Here is a 21,017-nt window from a genome sequence, read left to right as displayed (position 1 = left end):
AGAAAAGAAAAAAACATACAAATTGTATAAATGCTAGGAATTTGAGATGGTCTTTCAATAGAAGTAACAGTCTTGTGCAGAAGACAATGGGGCCAAAAATTTCCTTTCCTTATTACCCAAGTGTTATCTCAAATAATTGTGAATAAGTAATACTCAACTGAAAGCTCCTCAAGCCTCATAAAGTATGTCATGGCACTGTAAGACACGAGGTCTTCCCTGATTAAGAAATGTCTAAAAACTTGTACACTTGTACTTAACCAGATGATGAACCACATAAAAAACGTCTGTAATGAAAACAGCTAATGGTGGTATTTATGTTAAAAACCAGCATTTTATAGCTGAGAATTTTCTCTATCAAACTGTTACTTTGCTCTTTGTACCTGTTGTAGTTTCACCAGAAATAAATAACAGGCCTTGCTTTTGGAATGACATACATATTTTCTGAGGCAGGAAGAAATCTTCAAATCCACGTATAGCTTCACATTTGGCATCTATTACAGTTCTGTCTCACATATTAAACTGTCTTGATTCATGTTCAGTCACACTTCAGATGGAGCAGCTCAGTATTTTGTGTCTCAGCACACAAAACGGTGTTTTTGAGTGGTAAAACAAATGATGGATGTTTCAGAACAATGCCTACAGCTGATCTACTGTGTGAGAATGGTTACATTTGTTTTTTATTTCAAAAGTAGTTTCATAAGTATTCCTAAACTGAAAGTTAAGCTCTATACATAAGTGAATTACACAAGGTATTCCATAGTTCTGTCTAAAATAAGCTGTGGAAAATGGGCAGCCCTCAGCACTGCTGGCATAAAAACAAGTGGACTCAAAGCTCCAGTGATTCAGAGTATGATAGTTCCACTAGTTCCTTAAGATTGTTAAAGTATTTCTCTTTACTCTTTTCCCTTTATCCACATGAATCTTACATCTAAATAACCAGAATACTTCATAAATGCATGAATACAGACATACATGTGTAGAAAGAATATGCACATACATCATTATACTTTGCAATGAAAGAAAGCTGGAGGCATTACTTTCAAAAAAAAAAAATGGGCCTTTTTACTATGTCATCAGATAGATGTCATAAGATAAATTATTTATTATTAATTACTATCTGGAAGGTAATAAAAGAAATACACTAAATATTTTAAACAATTATTCTCACGCTAAAATGGAAATAACCTATGTTTTTATAATCACTGTTTCTTAAAAGTTTCATTTTGCTTTCAAGCAGCAGTACACAAATCTTATGAAAATTCAAGGATCTGCATATTTCACTCTAATCACTGCCAGCAATTAGGAATGATGGAGAGGTACCAATATTAACACGTCCAACACTAAACATGCCAAAATCCAGCATCTCTACCACCTTTGCATTTGCAAAATTAAGATACACAATGCTTGTTTAAACTACTGCCTGCATCGAGTATGTATACATACAGCTGAATACTCTTTTCTCCAGTAGTCAGTGAAAGTTTTATATGAACAGTGGAGCATGCATTTCCAGGACACAATACTCAATGCTGACTTCCAATCTCTGGAGGAAGGGCTGATGAAATGTTCTGTAGTTTCTTTCCAACCCACACTCTCATGTCCTTCCCACTGAAACCTGGGAATAAAATGAGACAGTCTGTCTCATCTCAATGTAGAACTAGGATGTAGTCGGAATGCTTGCTCAAACTACTCAGTCCTGCACCCTAAATTTATCTTTAGCCATGCGAACTTACAGCATCACACAAGGACTCTGTACAGACAGGGAAAATACAAATTAAGCTACTGAATTGTCTTCCTTCACTCTTCTTCCCCATTACTTTTTAAGTCGATCCAACAGACAATGGTTCCCTTCAAAATGTGACACTGATATATATCTGGAAAAAGTCCATCCAATTAATTGAGTTAAGCAATCATGTTCTAAAACAACTGCTTATGATCACACAAATATAACGTCATAATGTGTGTAAAGCGTGCAAAGACAACTTTTATTTTGATATTGCCAAACTTATAGTACTGGACTCTACAACTTAACTGGTGTTCTACAGAGCTTTGTTGTGTGATTGATTGGCTTTTCTTCTTGTTGCATGACTGAGAAGGCACAGAGCAGATGATAGGCATAAAATGAACTTAAAAAAGCAGACACTCCATTATATAGTGCTTTAAGATCTATTTGGCTGTTAAAAACAACTGGTATCTGAACAGGATTATATCCCTTGAGCTGGGAACCTAGACATCAACTTTTAACACTCATTGTACAGCTATTACAATATAATGTGGGACAACAGACAACTTTGCCATCTCAAAATATATGCAAAGTGTTCCAAGAGATGAGACAGTGTTGCATTGCCTCCTACGGTACTGACCTAAAACCAGGCCAGGACCAAATGACTGCACGCACACACCAATATGATGAACAGCAAAATGGCGTTTATTACACGTGAACTCTAGCTTATATAAACCTATGTGCTTCGTCTACGCCCCTAAGGGCACGTGCCACACATCAATCATAGAGCAGGGAGAGGGCCTATCGCATCACATCCCGTGGGGGGGTCTCGCAGTTGCTGACAACAAGACAGATTCAGACAGATTCTTGTACTTTCACGTGCAGTTTTGTTCCTTTCCAATTTAAAAGTAGTACATTATTATTCCGTAATTATGTTTTCACTAATTGTATAATCCCATAATTTTTCTTCAGTAGCATATTACCTTTTCATTATCCACAAAGGATGCACTTCACTGCAATGGGTTACTCATATAAGCTAACTAAAGAGATAATGGCACAAAAAAGACAAAGTTCTCTCCTGGTGAAATCTCACCTTGCTTCTAGCAAGCTCCTGAAAGACCTGTCAATGACACAGGTAAACTTGAGGGCTGCAATTCAGTTGCATTTTCCGTATATTTTTAAAAAGTACAAAAATAAAGCCAAATCAAAATCCTCACATTATTTGATGTTTGTCATGGCAGATTATATAAGTAAGGATAAGAATGAAAAACACATATTATTTTTTACAACTCTCACTGAATAATCTAATATTAGATTTGTACCTTGAAGACATTTCTTAAAATGGCACCATGCTTGACATCCCTTGACACAGCCAGACATTCCAACCCAAACCAGCTCTGTCTTGTCTCTTCTAAGCATGTGAGTTTAGGCATATTACATAGTACTGTCACAGCAATGTAACAGAATAGAAATCAGTATCAATTGCTAATGTGTTTAAACATTACCAGTTCCAAAAGAAGTGCTTAGCTCTTACATGGGAATCAAAACCATGCTTTTGTGTAAATGCAGCTTCCCCTCTTATGTGTTAGAGTATTTCAAGAGTTATGAAAGAAGAATGTCATGCCCAGTTCCAGATTCTCATAGGAAATGGTTGAAGAAGGAGATGAAACCAGACAATTCTGTTTCAAAATATTTTCACTATTCTGTTGCTTTTGTATCTTATTCGGTACGTCAGTTCACTCGTTTCACATAAAGGTGCTTCTGTCCCAGAGCTATTTGAACTCATGAAAGAAGTTGAGGTAAAATAATTATCAAACCCATTTAGATTGACAGAAGATTTAAATGTCTGAGTTCATGAAGGTGGATCCCACATTCTAGAGATGCACACACTTGCAAGAAAACTTCTTAATGGAATTTTAATGGCAATAACTGCCTCACTGTTAAGACTTCCAACTAAAGAAAACTGGGACCTGAATAGATAATTTTTTTTTTTTTTTTGATTGAGTATATACACTACAAAAGGCCAAACTTTAGTGTTCAAATACACAAATAGTATTAATACCAATCCCATTCACACCCACACAGCCTCATGGCTTTGAAATGCCCTTTGAAGGCCAAGTAGAAAAACCATTAATTAGAAATGGCTGACAGTTCCTCTTATTTTCTCCTTGAGAGAAATTACATTTCAGACTGGCTAGATGGTCTTTCACAAAAAGTAACATATATACAGACACAACTGATATATATTCCATCTCAACTGATCTTTTTCCAGCCTCTGTATCATACTCAGACTTACAATGTTTACATGAACATCAGAAATTATTTACAGACTGAGACATTTACAACCCTGCCCCCAACATGAAGACATTCCAATGTAGAATATTCTCTTTTAAACATAAAAAAGGAAGTGGACGCCGCTAAACATTTCCCAAAATTCCATATTTGCATAGCAAATGTGAAAATATCTGATGATGTTTAATTCAATAATCTTTAAAGTGGTAGGCTTACACAAATACAAAAATTCTCCTTCCCTGTAAGCTTGCCTTTTATCTACCTAAAGCAGAAGCAGTGAGGCCAATAAAACACAGCAGAAAGCTGCTGCCTCATCACTTGAAAGTTTCCAGATATTGCTAATATCTGGAAACGTGTTGATGTAAAATCTCTAGTGCAGATCTTCCAAATGTTGAAATCCTTATATAAAAAAAAGTAATTTCTTTTTTAGAACATATTTTCAAACTGTATGGTATCATCTTAACTGGACATCACTCTGAAAGGAGATAACACTCCACACAATGAAACGTAAGTGCATAATTAATGGTTAAATTAGAAAAATCACAGTTTCTTTTAAATGTAGCGTACAAAAGAATGCTTATACTACTTAAGAAATTGGAAACATAGTTTAGAAATGAGACTTACCACTCTTGGTTAAATACTGAACATTCTTCATCACTCTTTCAGTGTAAGCCCCTGGCTCATAATTGTCCATCTCACCCGAAACAATATGAGCTACTCTTGAAGCACGCCCTCGGATCGCACCTGCTGCACGATCTAAGCCATCAGCATTTTGCTCTCTCAATGCAATGATACACTTGTTTACGTCCTCAAGAATATGGCTTTCTGCAAATGAAACAACATTCATTTTTAGATTGCATGTCTTTTACACCATCGGACACATTCTACATTGAACTGTGTTTTATTTTTCTTCCAGTGGAAACACATTGGCCAACACAGGCTTGGATAACAAACTTAAAACATGACACCTAAACTGAACTCTCTGAAATCCTTAAACGTAATGATTGATGGAAATTGGACGTACTCTCATACTATCCTATGGACAACAATAAAATAATACTCAGTTATGAAATGTTAAAATACATCAAACCCATAAAGTCTTACATAAATCATGAATATTTGTAGTATGAATTAAAATTTGAAGGGATTATTACTGTTACTTATTATTGACTGTCTCAAAACTATGGTGATAAAAGGTTCTATAAAAGATTAATCACTGACAAAAAATAATAACCCCAACAAGTAATTTCTTTAAACCTGCATGTTAGGATCATTATGATAAATCTTACGTTAATAGAGAAATATGTTTGGCTAGTATTAAAATCGTATGTTGGATTACTGCAATATGCTACGTTATTATAAAATGCATGCTGGTTATTTGCTGTAACAGGTTGTAGTACATTTTTATACCAATACTTCTTGTGACTTACTATGTTACTGTGAATATTTTATATAATATTAGTGTACAAATATGCTTCTTAATTAATCAGTTATCAACAGATAGCATCACCAGCCTGCCTGTACATCTACATTATTTCATTAAGTTCTCTCGCCTCACAATATCCTCTCTTCAACCAACTCTGTCATTCCCATATTAAGCTTTCATTCCTACAAAACTCTCTTACTAGAATTTCCCTCATTAGAATTCATTATCACTTCACAAACATAAACCACATTTAAAAAATGAAGAAATGTCTTTTTCTTCATCTTTTGTACACTGTGGCAACTGGTTTATTGCCAACTCGATCTAAATGATTTGACACAGCATAGCTATAAGCTATTAATTTTTACCTTAACAATCAAATTATATACACATTACAGTGCTTTTCCTCCTGTGTAAATACCTATACATTCTAAATACTACACTCCTAGTATACTAGTATAAAGCTAAACATGATTTTTAAGGACAGGGAGATGTTAACCAATGTAAAATATATGTATGACATAGAACTTAAGAAAGTCACGAAGTCCCTGCTTTTAGATGCCAGTTCCTGTATGAGACACTAGAGGATTTACAGATGATGTTCTTAGTCAAAAGCTTACACAAAAAAATAAGCATCCTCAAATTACCCCATAAAAGGGATTAAAGATGCAATAAAACATCACTATTTTTTTCATAAGACTGTAAGAAAACAACATATATCAGAGCAACTACTATCTTCTTAGTATAATAATTATTTAATGTTTACAGAGCCTCATCAACATTTGATTACATAATACAAACTTGCAAATGGGAGCTGAAGAAGTATTTGTTACGTAGTTAAACAAAGAGGTATCCAGCAGTGTCTTTGCAATGGATAGGGGTTGAAGCAAGCTGATTCCATCTTCCTTAGAAATCAAACATTTCCATCTGGCAATCACCTCCTACAGAGACATTTCAGAACTGCAAAGCTGTTTTCACTGTGTTCTTTTTGACTTCTTTTTTTTTAGTGGATTTAGTTGCCATATGCTGAGACAAAATCAAATCAAGCTTTTTGACACACTTTGAAAACTTTGGAATGCTCAAAAGGGACACTTATCTTGAACTTGTCTTTGCTATTTGACTCAGGTCTATGCGACTTTATGACCTGACAGGAGGGAATTTGATGTCAATATACATCAGCCAGAAAAATTGTTAGAATGCACATAAATACAACAGGAGCATGACATACTACCATTTCCAAGTTACCCAAGCATAATGTGAGCACTTTAAAATGAATAAAAACTTGACCAGGGGGAGCAGAACTAGGAAATAGCTTCTTAAAAGCTGATAGAAGCAAGCAGTGGGTTCACACAGCTGAAAACAAAAGCGCAGATTAATTCAGAAGGGTGCCAAGCAAACAATGTTGTTTATATTTGAAAAGTTATACAACTTCTTTTCTAGAAGAGATTACAATGCTTCTGCTTTGCCGAACATCAGCTTTTCCAGTAGCAACAGTAAAGTTGTATTTCTGATCAACAAATCAGTTTTTGATAAATATATAGCAGTGGGGGAAAAAAAATGAACATCAGCAGGAAGGACAACAGATGAAGAAAAAAAAAACAAACAAAAAACAGGCATTAAAATAAGAAAAACAGGCCATAAAACCAAAGGGTAACAGACCTGAGGAGGAATGCTGATCAACCTAAAAAACATTAGCAGGAGCATCATGGGTTACAGAAAGAATGAGTATGTACTATGCTACAATTCCAGTTTGTATCAGCAAAGGGCATATTCTATTTTTAGGAGAAGGACAAAGTAATATAAACATAAAATAAAACTTACAGTATAAAGGATAAAATACAAAATCAGAATATGTTCGCAGATTTAAAGCTTAAACACTTGAAAGTTTCTGTATTGGTTTTGTTATTGAATTTCTCTTTCTACATAAACCTAAGAACTGTTGTCTCTCAGAGACTTCTGTACATTAGAAAGACAGGATGGGAAGGTATCAGTCGTATCATATCTTCAGAAGCACCACTATGAAACTTCTCTTGCATTAAACCATAAAACATAATTCAGAATACATAAATTTACTGTAAACTCAGATTATTACTATTTTGTATTATTAGCACTGAATTGCATTTTACTTTACAAAATAAACTGCTAAATTATGATAGCAAATAGACAAAACATACCAACAGGTAATCCTGAATTACAAACTGCATCAGACGTGTATGTTGGGATTCTGTCTCTAACAAAACTACAAACTCTAGTTCAGTTTATGAAACTGCTGCATCACAGAATGCTTCTGTGAATATGGAACTCTCCAAACCCATTCAGAAACATCTCCCCATTCTTTAAGATCAGTACAAAAAGAAAAGTTTAGTTGTAGTAACTTTGTCAGCCCTGCTTGTTCTGCCTGTGCATATTCTTAACGACTCTGTTTTGTCTCTTGAAGAAAAGATGGGAAACAGTACATATACAGGCTGCAAGGCCTAAACAATAAAATTGGATGTACAAACTAATAAATGATACTTAAACCCAACCAAAAAGATCCCTATCTTTTACCAACTGCTGCCATAAGAAAATAGCAAGCAAAGAAACTTCAAACAAAAAAACATAATTCAGTTCAGGGCATTCCTATTCTTCTTGTATTTGCATAAAAACAAAGCTGTTTCTTTTAATTCCCACCACTTTCCTACACACAGACATCCAGAGAAAACACTACGACCTCATCTGCAATTTCATTTAACAAATTTGCTTGGCACTTGGACTTTTTCTAAAAGTTTTAACACAGTATCTATATTCTAGTCATTGATCAAATGAGATCACCGGTCACCACCTAATGTTGCAAGTCCCTGCCAACTCCAATGAAGGAATTTAAAACAAATAAGAGTGTAGAAAAATTACTCAGAAAAAGGGGAAAAAAAATGTATTCTCTTCTCTGACTGTATTCACTAAATATATTCTACCTGCTAAAATGAAAACTACATGATATTTTTTGACATTATTTGTTGCTAATCTAGCTGTCAACATTCATTCTGCCTCGGACTAAGAGTCATACTGAGAAACATGCTGTACAAATCCAATTTACTCATGCATTAAAAAAATGCACAGCACATCCAAAACCCTCACAGCTGAAATCTCAAATGTAAATAAAGGTAAATTATTACATACAACTTCAAAAAAAAAAAAAAAAAAAAGGGAGAAGGAAGATCTAGGTAGTTTCCTGAGGCACCCACCTCAGTTGCTGGGAAAACAAAGTAAAAAAGCCTCATGGAAGGCATTTCTAGGCCAGTGAAGGACAGAAGATGATTAGGAACAAACAGTATTGACTTATGAAGGGCAATCTAAGCATGACTGGACTGCCTAAACTCAGTGATGGAACATGAAGATGAATGTGGGCAGACGAAAGAGTAGATGGCTCCCCTTAAAGTTACTGAAAGTTCTTCAGGATCTGTCATTATATGCATGAGTCATTGCAGACGACCTTTGAAGGGAGAGAGTAATAATTTTACACCGAGTCCTTTTACTTTGTACATTTTCAGATACTTCATCAGGTAGTATGACACATTATCTTCATTTTTGTTCAGAGGAAATACTAACTTAAATTTGCTTTTCTTTTTCCAGATTTTACCTTAGGGTGAGCAAGATATTGATTGAGTTGGCAGCCTCTCATTGAAGTTTGCTTTCATTCACATATGCATAAAATGATTCCAAATCACTAGCTTACAAACCCTGGAAAACTAAAAACAAAACAAACAAACAAAATCAAACAAACTAAAAAGAAAAAAACCCAGAAGAAAATCCTTAAAAATAAAAATATTTCTTAAAGACTGTGCCTATTAATTAAAGAGCTGGCATACTAAAGAGATCAGCTTGATTGACTAAAGGTTTCATATTACCAAAAACTTCTCACTCTGTACGAGTGAGAATCTTACAACAACATTAATGCTTTCCAGAGTTTTCTTTCTTTACATCTTTCATTTTAACATCATCTCAGTAAGATGCGGATGGTTTAAGATGCTAACAGCTTATATTTCAGTTTTTATTCTCACTTTCTGGGCACAAAATTCAGCCTACAGAGAAATTCCTGGATGGTTAGTTTCCCACTCAGCGTCCTGATTTATTCCAAAATATCCTGAAAATAAAGGAAGAACTGTCAAAATCTCAGCACATTAGCTTCTGCCTTCCTACAGCCTTCCATGAAACAGGCTCCAGGGTCTCTGAAGCCAAGAAGTACATTGCAAAAGCATACAGCCTGTATGCATAGGGAAAAACAAAAAATCAATAAAGAAAATACATATAAAAAGTAGATAAAAAGCATAGACATCTGGATAGGCAAGAAATAAAGAGAGCTAAAAAAAAAAAAAAAAAAAAAAAAACCAACAAAACGTAAGCATTCACAGCTGGGTAGGGGTCATTTCTTTAACCACAGTCCTCTTTTCCCAGGGTCTACAAGATCAAGGAAACTTCTCTGAAGAAACATGCAGTGCTTAAATGAACTCAATATAACTCTTCCCTCACATCATCATTTGGCCTTCTCATCTTAAATACACCTTTCATAGGTCATCTGAGAGAAAAGATATATTCAAGGGGCAATTCACCTCATCTTTTTTTATAAATTTGTTCAGTTGAAATAGGTCTCAGAAGTGCTCTTCTCCCTCCTTTAGCTATAATCGTGGCTGAAAATACTTAGATCAATTTTGATTCTAAAACTTAAAGGAAATGTTTCATACTCCAATTATTCACGACAATACAGGGGGAAAGAGAACATTTTTCATGTGTTAGTACACTATAATATGATGCTGATTTTCTAGGACAAGACAGAAAAATGAATTGGAAACTGTAGCAGGACATGAAAGCAGAAGGAGTAAGGTAGTAAAAGAACTCCAGCACTCAAGCAAGTAAACAGCCTCTTTCATTCAGACTATTAACCTGGGTAACTATATTAATAATCTATCTCTCTTAAAATGGTTTGTTTTCACCAAAATAACTATAATGAACATTCAATAAAAATTAACTAAAGCTGTAATTTCCCTTCCCAAGAAAACATCATCAAAAACCCCAGCTTCTCGAAGAGCAACAGAATAAACTCCTTCAATCTTTATTTGACTTCTAAATCGTGGCAAGTCCTGAAAACACTGCCTATAAGGCCATCTCATCTATATTAGGTAGCACTGAACTGTAACACCTTTTCCTTTCTTTTTGTCTCAGTCACATAGAAGGACTTTTCTGCTAATGTTATGATACTCACAACACAATTCTTACAGTACATTTCCATTTCTTGTATCTGATCACAAATATGGTGACTGATAAATATCCCCCATTTCCTCCTCTATAGCAAGTAGCACTTTGACTTATACTGCAGAACTAACTACCCCAAATAGCGCCAGCTACATTTATACCTGACACAACATTCGCCAGCAGATCCTGAGAAAAAATTATTAAATAAGCATACATGCCTCATCTCCTATGCTAATTAGAAATTCTAGTCAGGAAAGTATGTTGGCATTAGTAGATTAACTGACTCTGGTCTTTCCCATCTTTACTGAGATGTAAGGCTAATGAATGGCATAATAGCTGAAATGAAACAGGAGAAGATCAGAAAAAGAGAAAAAAAACTACTAACAAAACTGTGAAAATAATGAGGTCCACAAGAACAACGAACAGATGCTCAGAAAGGCCATGAAATCTCTGCCCTTATGCCCCAGCTATAAGTAGGAGGTTGAACTAGACCCTCATGTTCCATCCATCCTGAATCACTTTCTGATAATGCGATACAGAGAAAATACAGGAGGAACTTTCACCCAAAAAGGGCAAGGGCTAAACATGACATATCTGGGCTCTATAAATTTCTGAAACAGAGCTATCAGTATCATCAAGTTCTTTTTACAGATTTGGTCATAAAATTCATCAGAACACTTGCTACCACCTGTCAGCTTATTTTTTTTTTTCTTCTCAGTTATCTTAAACATAATAACCACTTTTCACACATTTTTTTAAATACTGCGTAATGAGGAATAACTCGCCTTCAAAAATCAGCTTTTACTTTAATTAGTATGTATCATTCCTTGGACGAAATACACACAACAATCATTTTCTTTATCTTCATTCTGGGTCTCGTCTCTTAAATGGCAGTGAACATCCAAAACATTTATTACTTTCTTCATAACATTCCCTTCTCAAAAAATGTACAACAGCTTCCCTTTTTGCTATCTTTACATTCCTCAGGCTAAAATTCAAGGAGGCTTCTTTTTCCAACAAATGGGCTACAAAAGGGGAAGAGAAAATTGAGACTTCTCCACATCTGCTTTTTCTTTGGTGGGGTGAAGTGAGGGCCAGTATGTGGTTTGTTGTTTTCCCCACCATTTATTCTTACTAGTTTTTCAGCAGTCGGTAACAACAGTCTGGGTAAGAGTTCTTAAATACAAGAGAAGATTCTCCTTCAGTAAAAGAGAACGTCACACAATACAACCCCCACAAGCCTTTTCTCAGTCTTTTGTAACCTATTTGCGCCTTCTGAAGACAGAGCTGCTTAGAAAGTTGATGAATTAAAGCAGATAGAAACTACCAAGAAAAAAAAATATATTTTCAATGCTAGAAAAGAGGAAATTCAATTTTCCTTACCACTTGCTTTGCCAAAAGAGAAGAGCTGAAGTCTGCAGTTTTATTCCTTTAGCTGAAATATGACTTGGCCCTAAACAGTGCATAAATAAACCTGTTTTCTGCCCTTCTATGGCCAGGAAATAGAACATTTATTGTTTTCTTTCTAAATTCCACATCCAAAATCCAAATATATCTAAAATATTATATAACTTCATGAAAAACTCTCTTAAAACAAGCAAGCTTTTAATAAATCAAAGAATCCTTAAGTCTAAAAAGTGCCCAATGTTTTCTGAATATTAGCTTATGTGAAAGATTTAATTTGTGCCAAGAATTACAGTTTTTCATTCAGCTCCAATCTTGCAGATACTGTCTTTTGAACAGTCAAATAGCTAGATCACAGATAAACAGTTCAAAGCAGAGATGTTTCAAATCAATGCACAGCCAATACCCTAGTTAATAATTTCAGTGCATATGCCACAGATAAACAATTGGTAATCTTTTTAGTTTGGAGCAAATAGCTTTAAAGGAAATCTGCATTTATTAAGGAACACTCAAAGTTACTCTTTGAATCAACTGGAGGATTTGGTCAATTTATCACCACCAGAAAGAATAAATTTCCCTTGTGGGGAAAAAAAAAAAAAAAAAAATCTAATGTGAAAATGTAGCACTCATTTTGTTTTGCCAGGAGACTTTGGTACTGCCTGCTTTACAATGTGTGTAACATAGCAGACTATGTTATGCTAAATGGCAACTATTTCAGTTATGCCAATAAAATATTTTTATGTTAATGGCAACCTGTCACTTTTTGATAATGATTCAGGTGAAAACACTGACTTCACAACAATAATCTCCTGTAACAGCTTTTTTTCTGCTGTACTGAACATTAGGCAAACATGTATTAATTTGTTTTACATAATAGCCAACACACATAATACATTTTAACAGAGGTAAAATAATTAAATGACGAGGTATGAACTGGGGTACAAAAGTCCTAAATGTCCCTGCAGAAATAAGTAACTCTCAGCTTTCACAAATCTGTACTTTTTTTCCTGATGGCAGCATTAATGCACATTCATTTTCTGACTGTAGGCTTGTCCATTAGTTACTAATTTTCCAAGTACCAAATCTGCAAAAAACGAAAAGCTAGCTTGTCACTAAATCAGCTAGTTCCCTGAAATATAAGCTTAAGGAAAATCTACCACACAATTCAATTACTGTAGCACACTTTTCCACTTTTCCTTTCTCTAATGGCGTAAGCCACAGGAGTACATACAGGCTTCTCTGTGTAAGGCTGTACAGCAAATTAAAAGGTAAAAAAAAAAAAAAAAAAAAAAAAAGATAACAAAGTGATACTTGCAAATGGTTTCAAATTGTGAAGCAACAAAACTAACTGACAAAGAGAAATAACACATTTAAAAAAACTAGTAATTCAGAATTTTAAAAACTGGAACGGGTTAACGCTTTTAGTCTTTCACAGTGTCCAGTAACTGGCAGATCAGAAATACAAACAAGTACCCAAAGTGTCCTTAGCACCAGATTTGTCACTTCAAAGAAATTCATGAGAAATTTTAAAAGAGTAAGAAAAGTCTTCCTGGCCCATCAACTTATTCTACTTATTCTATAAAATCTCCTCTGTCATACAATCTAAGCATATCATCAAAAACAAATTCAATTTTTTAGTAATCAACAGTATGAAGAAGCTTTCTGATATTTCATCTGAACGTGCGCATAAAATAAAAATCAATTCAATGGTAATGCCTTATGTATTTTATCAAATTCCCCACCACCATCATTTATCAACACACCTGTGAACATGGCTCAGAGAACTGGTTGATCAATATACAACAGAAAAATCTATCAGGTATCAGTTTACTGGTGGCGACATGAAATATAATAATAAAGAAATCTGCAACAGAGATCTACTTTTGCCTCTTTGCTCTTCCTTCCTTCTTTTCCTTGAACCATATCCCTCTAGCTAAATTATTCTGAATAGCAAATCTCAGGTTAATATATTACCTTCCATAAATGAAATTTATATTGCATTGAGATATTTATGCCATGTAATACTGAGTGTTTACATTTTTCAGTGCAACTTTTATGAATCCTGACCTGGCCATTTCTTTTCTAATTACTAGCATTTCTTAGGGACACTAACATCCCACTGCATCCAGTATATAACCGTGATACCTGTTCTCGATGGTGCTGTTTAGGGTTTCTCATTTTGTTATTTTTCTTTTATTTTCTTTCCTTTTCAGGGTAGGGGAGCATGATATACAATATATTAAAAAAAAGAGAACTGGACGAAAAAAATATTTTACATCTGGAAAAGGCCATATTTTGGAAGCACATACACAAAGAGATCATGAAGGCTCTTGCTCAAAGATGTGCACACAGTGCCATCTGTGTAAAATGCACCCTCAAAAAGTGTTACTATGTGCACGCATGCATTAAAAATTTATCCTGGCATTCCAACTATTCAAGAGCACAATTTCTACACTTACAGTAAGACAGCAGTCAGAAATAAGGCCAAGAAAACTGTAAAACAAATTTGTCTGTTACTGTATTGTGATTTTAGAGAAAATGCAGAAATGTCAGCGCACTGAGAAGGAACAGCCTTTGTGTCTCACTACTGCAGTCTTGTTCCAAAGTAATGTAATCAGTAGCTCAATACATTACACACAAAAGAGGGCCATGTTGTTTGTTGTTTCTCCCTAGTTTTCATTTTGTGATTTCTGTTAAAAAAAAAAAATAAATAAATCCTTTTCTTGTTGATGGTTTTTTTTGTTTTGGTTTGGGTTTTTTTGTGCGTGGGGGGGTTTTTTTGATCATTTGTTTTTTGGAAGGGAAACAAGGTTGGTTTTTTTCTGTCTGTTCTTACGATATCATGTTTCACTGTCTGGGACTAAATTAAAAAACAACTTTTACACTCACTAACAACAAAAGTTTGGACACGCAAGTCAGACTTCATGCAATCTACAAATTCAAGTGGGGACTTCTGTCTGTTTTGCACTCAGGGTTGTTTTGTTTTTTCCTATGACATGCTAAGGTTTTCCAGCTTTAAGAAAAATAAAAGCATGTCTTATCCAGTTGCTGGACATTCTAAAGAGCATGCTCCCCCTCTAGTCAACAAAGAAAAACTCATTAGTATCTTACTGCTTGTCATTAAAGGGAGCCTTAGCGGAGAGCATCCTATTCAGCAATACATTTTTAATTAGTTTGTGCACTTCTGTATGTGTTTTGTAAAGTTTCTTTCTGAAAAACAAAAAGAAAGAAATAGCCAGAGGTTTGATATGCTACACACTAGCCTAGCTAACTGTCTTTCAGTAGCAAAGGTGCAGCTCATAAGTTTCAGAACTATAACACTACTACGACCTGAGATCTACTATCTCTTAGATAAAAGATTTTTTATTATGTCCTGGAAACAAGAAAGTCTGGTATTGTGAATCACTGTAGCACCATCACTTCAAATTCACAGATCTCATTTAAAAAAAAAAAAAAAAGCAAAACTGCATGGAAACATTAAAAGCTACTGTCACAGTTCCAGCTCAAAAGGTGTTAGTAACCAACTTGTTAGGAAATAAGCATACAAAAAATTAATCTCAAATTGTATCAGATTCAACCCATTTTACACCATGCTCCAAAGACTGCCTGAAAATCCAAATTCAGACAGATCAAACATGAATTTAATTCCAAATGCATCATACCTCAAAATTCTGGCAGTTGGCAGAGGTTGTGGTAAGAAATTAATCTTGCAGACACCTATTGGTCTCAGCACAAACTCAGTGAAATTCAATAAAATGTGAGCAGGAACTTAGTGTGGAATTTCAGTTTCTAGATTAAATAATTTGAACAACTGAGTCCAATGCAGAACTGCACTATCTTGCCACTTCCTGGGTAATTTTGCGTATCTTCTCATTTACTCCTGCCCTCTGAAGAGCTACAAGTTGTTCATGATTCAGATGTCCATATAACATTAGCAGTAAGTACAGAAAATTTTGAATTAGAAAATATACATTTCACATGGCAGGCTTCCACAGTGCAACACTTGCCAAAAGAGGTTCCTAAAATCAGGATGTGATTCTTCTTGGTGCCTAAGTTATGGAATACTTAAATACGTGATCCCTACTAACGCATAAATTATCTAATATGTGCCACATCATTACACTGTTTGCCCTTGAATCTAAGCAATCAGTGTGACAAGAGTAATTTGCATTTATGTTGGAGTACTAGGAACTGTATTCTACTTTCGGGACAAGGAAATACATGAGAGCTGCTCCACAAGTAATGCCTCATATTTTATTTAATTGGTCCACAACATCAGTGGTGGATGTTGGTGGTACAGCAGAAGAGGATGAACTTTCCCACCAATACTCAGTTACATTTTGTTGCTGTGTGACAGACAGCAGCAGAGGAGCAGTCTGACAAAATGGCGTCTGACATGGAAGTGCATATGAAGCAAAGATGTGGAACTGAATTCCTTCATGCAGAAAAATACGGCACCCACTGTTTGATGAATATTTATGGAGATCAAACAGTGGATGGAACCACAGTGCACCACCAGTGGGTGGTATGCTTCAGCAGTGATGACACCAATAATGGATCAGCTCAACTGGCGCAGTTTTATGATTGTGGCACGCAGACTATATTATTCATCATCTGGCAAAAATGCACATCTAATGGTGGTGACTATGTTGAAAACTGTTTTAAGACTGAGAACTTTCTCTATCAGATAGTGTTACTGTACTCCTTGTATATGTTGTAGTTTTTATGGAAATAAATAGAAGCATTACTTTTAGAGTGAGCTTTTGTACACCAAAGGGAGGTAGAAAGTAACACTAAACTTTCAATTAAAACAAAATGGATACAATGAGTAGCAACAAGCTACCAGGAACAATATATTAATCCAAGATTTCTAAGGAAATTTAAATACAAATAGTTGAACAAGTAGTATTAATTTCTATCAATGTTGATAACACCATCTTTTAAAGTGCTTGGTAGGGAGCAGGGGAAGGAGAAATCTTCATATGTCTTGATTGGGCAAACTGGTACTGTGAACAGGGAGCACGTATGCTTTCGCATAGGTAATTCTTATCTCCCTTCAAGCACTTTACAGTCAGGTCAAACAAACTTGAGAGAAATGAAATTGAAACAAATTGCACAATCTACCTTCTGTTTCAGCACTGTTTCTCTGTGTTTCTCTTCACTGTTCATATATCTCTACACAGATTTCTTACAGGCTTACTGTTTCATGGCACAGCATAGTATTTTGCTAGGGCAGATGCCAAGACAACAGCACAAAAATGCCAAGTCGTCACCATGAAAATGTTATATTTAGCCTAAGTGTCTGAACAGCATTTTAATTTTTTATTTTTATCTCCATTGACATGCTGTCCGTAAATCTGTAATTAGTAATTTTTGCAATGCATCGATCTATGAACTTGCAACATAGTATTACAGTGAACCAGAACTTTGAACTGTTGATGGAAAACTAATTATATCATGAGAGATAAGCACGCCAGAAATCTAATTCATTATTCCATTACTCCTGGTCCAAGAATATGTGTGCGTTTTTGCAGTTTGAGCAACTTCAACAGCCTAGCTTGTTATCTTAATGACTACCGAAGTAATTTGAAACATGAGTCTGATCAAGATCAAAAATTCAATGCTAAGGGTACTCGCAGGTTGAATCTTGGCATTGCAATTCATTGCATTTTGAGCACTATTAAGCAAGCAGGGTTTTTTTTTTTGTTTTGGGGTTTATTTTTGTTTGTGTTTTTGGTTTTTTTTTAACATAATAGAAGTTGTAACAGAGTCACAGGGTTAAAAGAAAGGTAATAACAAGTTTTGCAACAAACAAAACCACAGACACCTTAGATCACTTAATCTAGAGTCCTGATTGAATGAGAACTTTTCAGAATCCAAGAAATGGGCATTATAAATGTTTGCTTTGCAGACAATAAAAAGAACTCCTCTCTCTCCTCAAAAAAGTAAATTTCTTAAGAAAATTCAGATAGCTTTTTCAGTTTCTTGATATGACAAAAGGTACCATGATTGCAGTTTACACAACAGTTACCAAAACAAGAGTTTCTCCTTCCTCCAGAAAAAAAAAAAAAAAAAAAGAAGAAAAAAAAAGCCTGTGTATCCACTATGATTCCAATCATATAAACAAAATAGCATATAGGAGGTACTGCACAAAAAATTTCTATGCTTACCCACAAAATGGGCACTAAAACCTGAAGCTACAATGCACCACTAACTCATCTGGGAAAAGGCCTTTCTACAAAGGCTTGAGTGCTTTCCACATTCTCCAGCAACAGGAATGGTCAGGAACAAGGAGGACTTTCCATGTAAACAAAACCACAGACCTATAATTATACATCTCATTCTTATGAATTAAATTCTGAAACATACAAAAAGACATCTAGCTTAGTTAAGTGGTATCTAAATATTATTACCAGTTGCACAAGTTTTAAAAAGAAATCCTACACACAACATTTAAGTGATGCATACATGTTCCAGCAGTACATTGATGTATGCAGCCTCTGGTGAAATAAAGTCATACCAATCCTGAACATACCCATTAACAGAAACACCTCTGATGGTCCAACACCATAGCTACATAAAGGTATCTGTACCAAGACACAGTTTGCTATAGTTTGAACTAACGACAAACATATGCACACAGTACATTTGCTAAGGCACAAACACACTACGTGCTTTCTATGATATACATTAAAAAAACAAAAAAACTTGCATTATATGAACAGCTCAGTTTTGTTTTCCTTTAGGTGTAAATAAAAAAAAAAAAAAAAGGAACCATATATAATAGAAAAAAATCTCACCAATGTTGATGAGTATCATCTGCATTCATAAAATACCCACTTGGTTGGTTTTAACCAACGAAAGAAAAAGGATTTTTATACCAAATAAATAAATAAATCAGTTTTTTCTAGGAAACATATAGAAAGTGTTTCTTGAGAATTCCTTCAGTGTGATGCTGAACAATGTTGAATGCTGATTCAACAGCAGAATAGCCAACAGCAGAGACATGGGAGTATGGTTTTATTAAAAAAAATATTAAAAAATTGGCAATGAACTGGCATTGAACAACAACAACAAAAAAAAAAAAAAAAAAAAAAAAGCAAAAATCCACAAATCTTGAATTTATGGAGACCAACTAGTGCATGTCACCACAATGAGGCGGTGGGTAGTGTGTTTCAGCAGTGATAACAGCAAGAGTAAGTCACCTCTGCTGGTGCAGATTTTTACAAGTTAAGACATGCAGGCCCTTGCTCGTTGCTGGCCAAAGTACAGAGCTAATGGTGGTAACTATGTTGAAAAACAGCTAGGAACTTAATCAGAATTTTTTCTATCAAATAGTGTCATTGTGCTCTTTGTATCTGTTGTAGTTCCCATGGAAATGAGTAGGAACCATTACTTTTGGAGCAACCTACATAGCTGGAAAAATTAGAATAGCAATGACAGAAACATGAAAGAAAGTAATTGTGCTGGGAGTTGACAGGGAGGAAGACCGTTAACCAGTGGAATTTTATTTGTCCAACTCACCTTGAAATCTAAGCAAAATGTAATGTTCTTGTTTTAGCAATCTGTAACAGAGTAATTTGTTTGAGCACAGGAGATCCTTCAAACACAACTGGGAAGAGATGCACTCCTGCAGGGAGTCAGGGAAGCTCAGCTTGGCATAGCATCTATAGACACTAGAAGAAAAAGACTACTGTGAAAAGAGAAACCAACTACCCAGCAACGACTGACTTCCTTCATCTCACATGTATTCCAAACAAAACTTCTGAAATCTCATAAATCTCCAAGCAGGACATGTTTCCTGTACTTGCATAAAGCACACCTCTGTCAAATATGAGTTTGACAAATAGATTTATTTTATGTGATAAAAATTTAGAAGTAATTTTGAAAGAAAGTTTAGAAGATCACTGAAAAAATTGCAGTCAATGGCTCAATGTCCAAGTGGAAACTGGTAACGAGAGGCGTTTCCTAGAGATTGGTGCTAGGACCGGTGTTAACATCTACTGTCCTGGTAGGCAACACAGACAGTGGGATCAAGTGGACCCTCAGCAAGTTTGCAGACGACACCAAGCTGAGTGGTACAGCTACACACTAGAAGGAAGGGATGCCATCCAGAGGGACCTGGACAGGCTTGAGAGGTGGGCCCATGCCAGCCTCATAAAGTTCAACAGGGCCAAGTGCGTTGTCCTGCATCTGGGTCAGGTAATTCCAAGCACAGATACAGGTTGGGCAGAGAAAGGCTTGAGAGCAGCTCTGAGGAGAAAGATTTGGGGATGCGAGTCGATGGAAGACTCAACATGAATCAGCAAGGTGCTCCTGCAGCCCAGAAGGCCAACAATATTCTGGGTTGCATCAAGAGATGAAGAGATGTGTAACCACCATGTCAAGGGAGGTGATTCTGCCCCTCTACTCTGCTTTCATGAGACATCAGCTGGAGTACTGTGTCCAGTTCTGGGGTCTCCAACACAAGGACACGGAGCTCTTGGAGTGGATCCAGAGCGCTACAAAGACAATGAGAAGACTGGAGCACCTCCCCTATGAGGACAGGCTAAAAATATTAGGGCTCTTCAGCCCAGAGAAAATTCTGGGGGAACACTGCAGCAGCCTTCCAATACCTGAGAGGGACCTATAGGAAAGCTGGGGAAGGACTTTAGAAAGGTAGTGACAGGACAAAGGGAAATGGTTTTAAACTGGAAAAGGGTAGATTTAGACTAGATACTAAGACGAAATTCTTCCTGTGAGAGTGGTGAGACAATGGAACAGGTTGTCCAGGACCAGACTGGATGGTCCTGGTCAAGCAACCTGGTCTAGTGAGAGGTGGCCCTGCCTATAATAGGGGATTGGAACTGGATGATCTTAAAGGCCCCTTCCAATCCAAACCATTTTAAGATTCTATGAACAGAGGGCTGGAGCAATTCCCCTATGAAAAAAGGCTGAAAATGTTGGGCTTGT

The 21,017-nt window shown here is 35.6% G+C and overlaps 1 protein-coding gene across 6 annotated transcripts in view; it reads right to left on the bottom strand.

The window, feature by feature from the left end:
- CTNNA3 (catenin alpha 3) overlaps window positions 1–21,017 on the bottom strand; it is a 420,268-nt gene that overhangs the window by 101,279 nt on the left and 297,972 nt on the right. For 5 of the 6 annotated variants that reach the window (XM_052678006.1, XM_052678005.1, XM_052678009.1 and 2 more), the window contains one exon: window positions 4,637–4,837. In XM_052678006.1, the coding sequence (XP_052533966.1) occupies window positions 4,637–4,837 (201 nt within the window). Of the gene's footprint in view, window positions 1–4,636; window positions 4,838–19,640; window positions 19,742–21,017 lie in introns of those variants that run through there. The other variant, XM_052678011.1, reaches the window with a different exon arrangement.

The sequence above is a fragment of the Tympanuchus pallidicinctus genome, unplaced genomic scaffold (genome assembly GCF_026119805.1).
Source record: "Tympanuchus pallidicinctus isolate F22 unplaced genomic scaffold, pur_lepc_1.0 scaffold16, whole genome shotgun sequence".
Taxonomy (NCBI): domain Eukaryota; kingdom Metazoa; phylum Chordata; class Aves; order Galliformes; family Phasianidae; genus Tympanuchus; species Tympanuchus pallidicinctus.
This window is presented reverse-complemented; position numbering and strand designations above follow the sequence as displayed.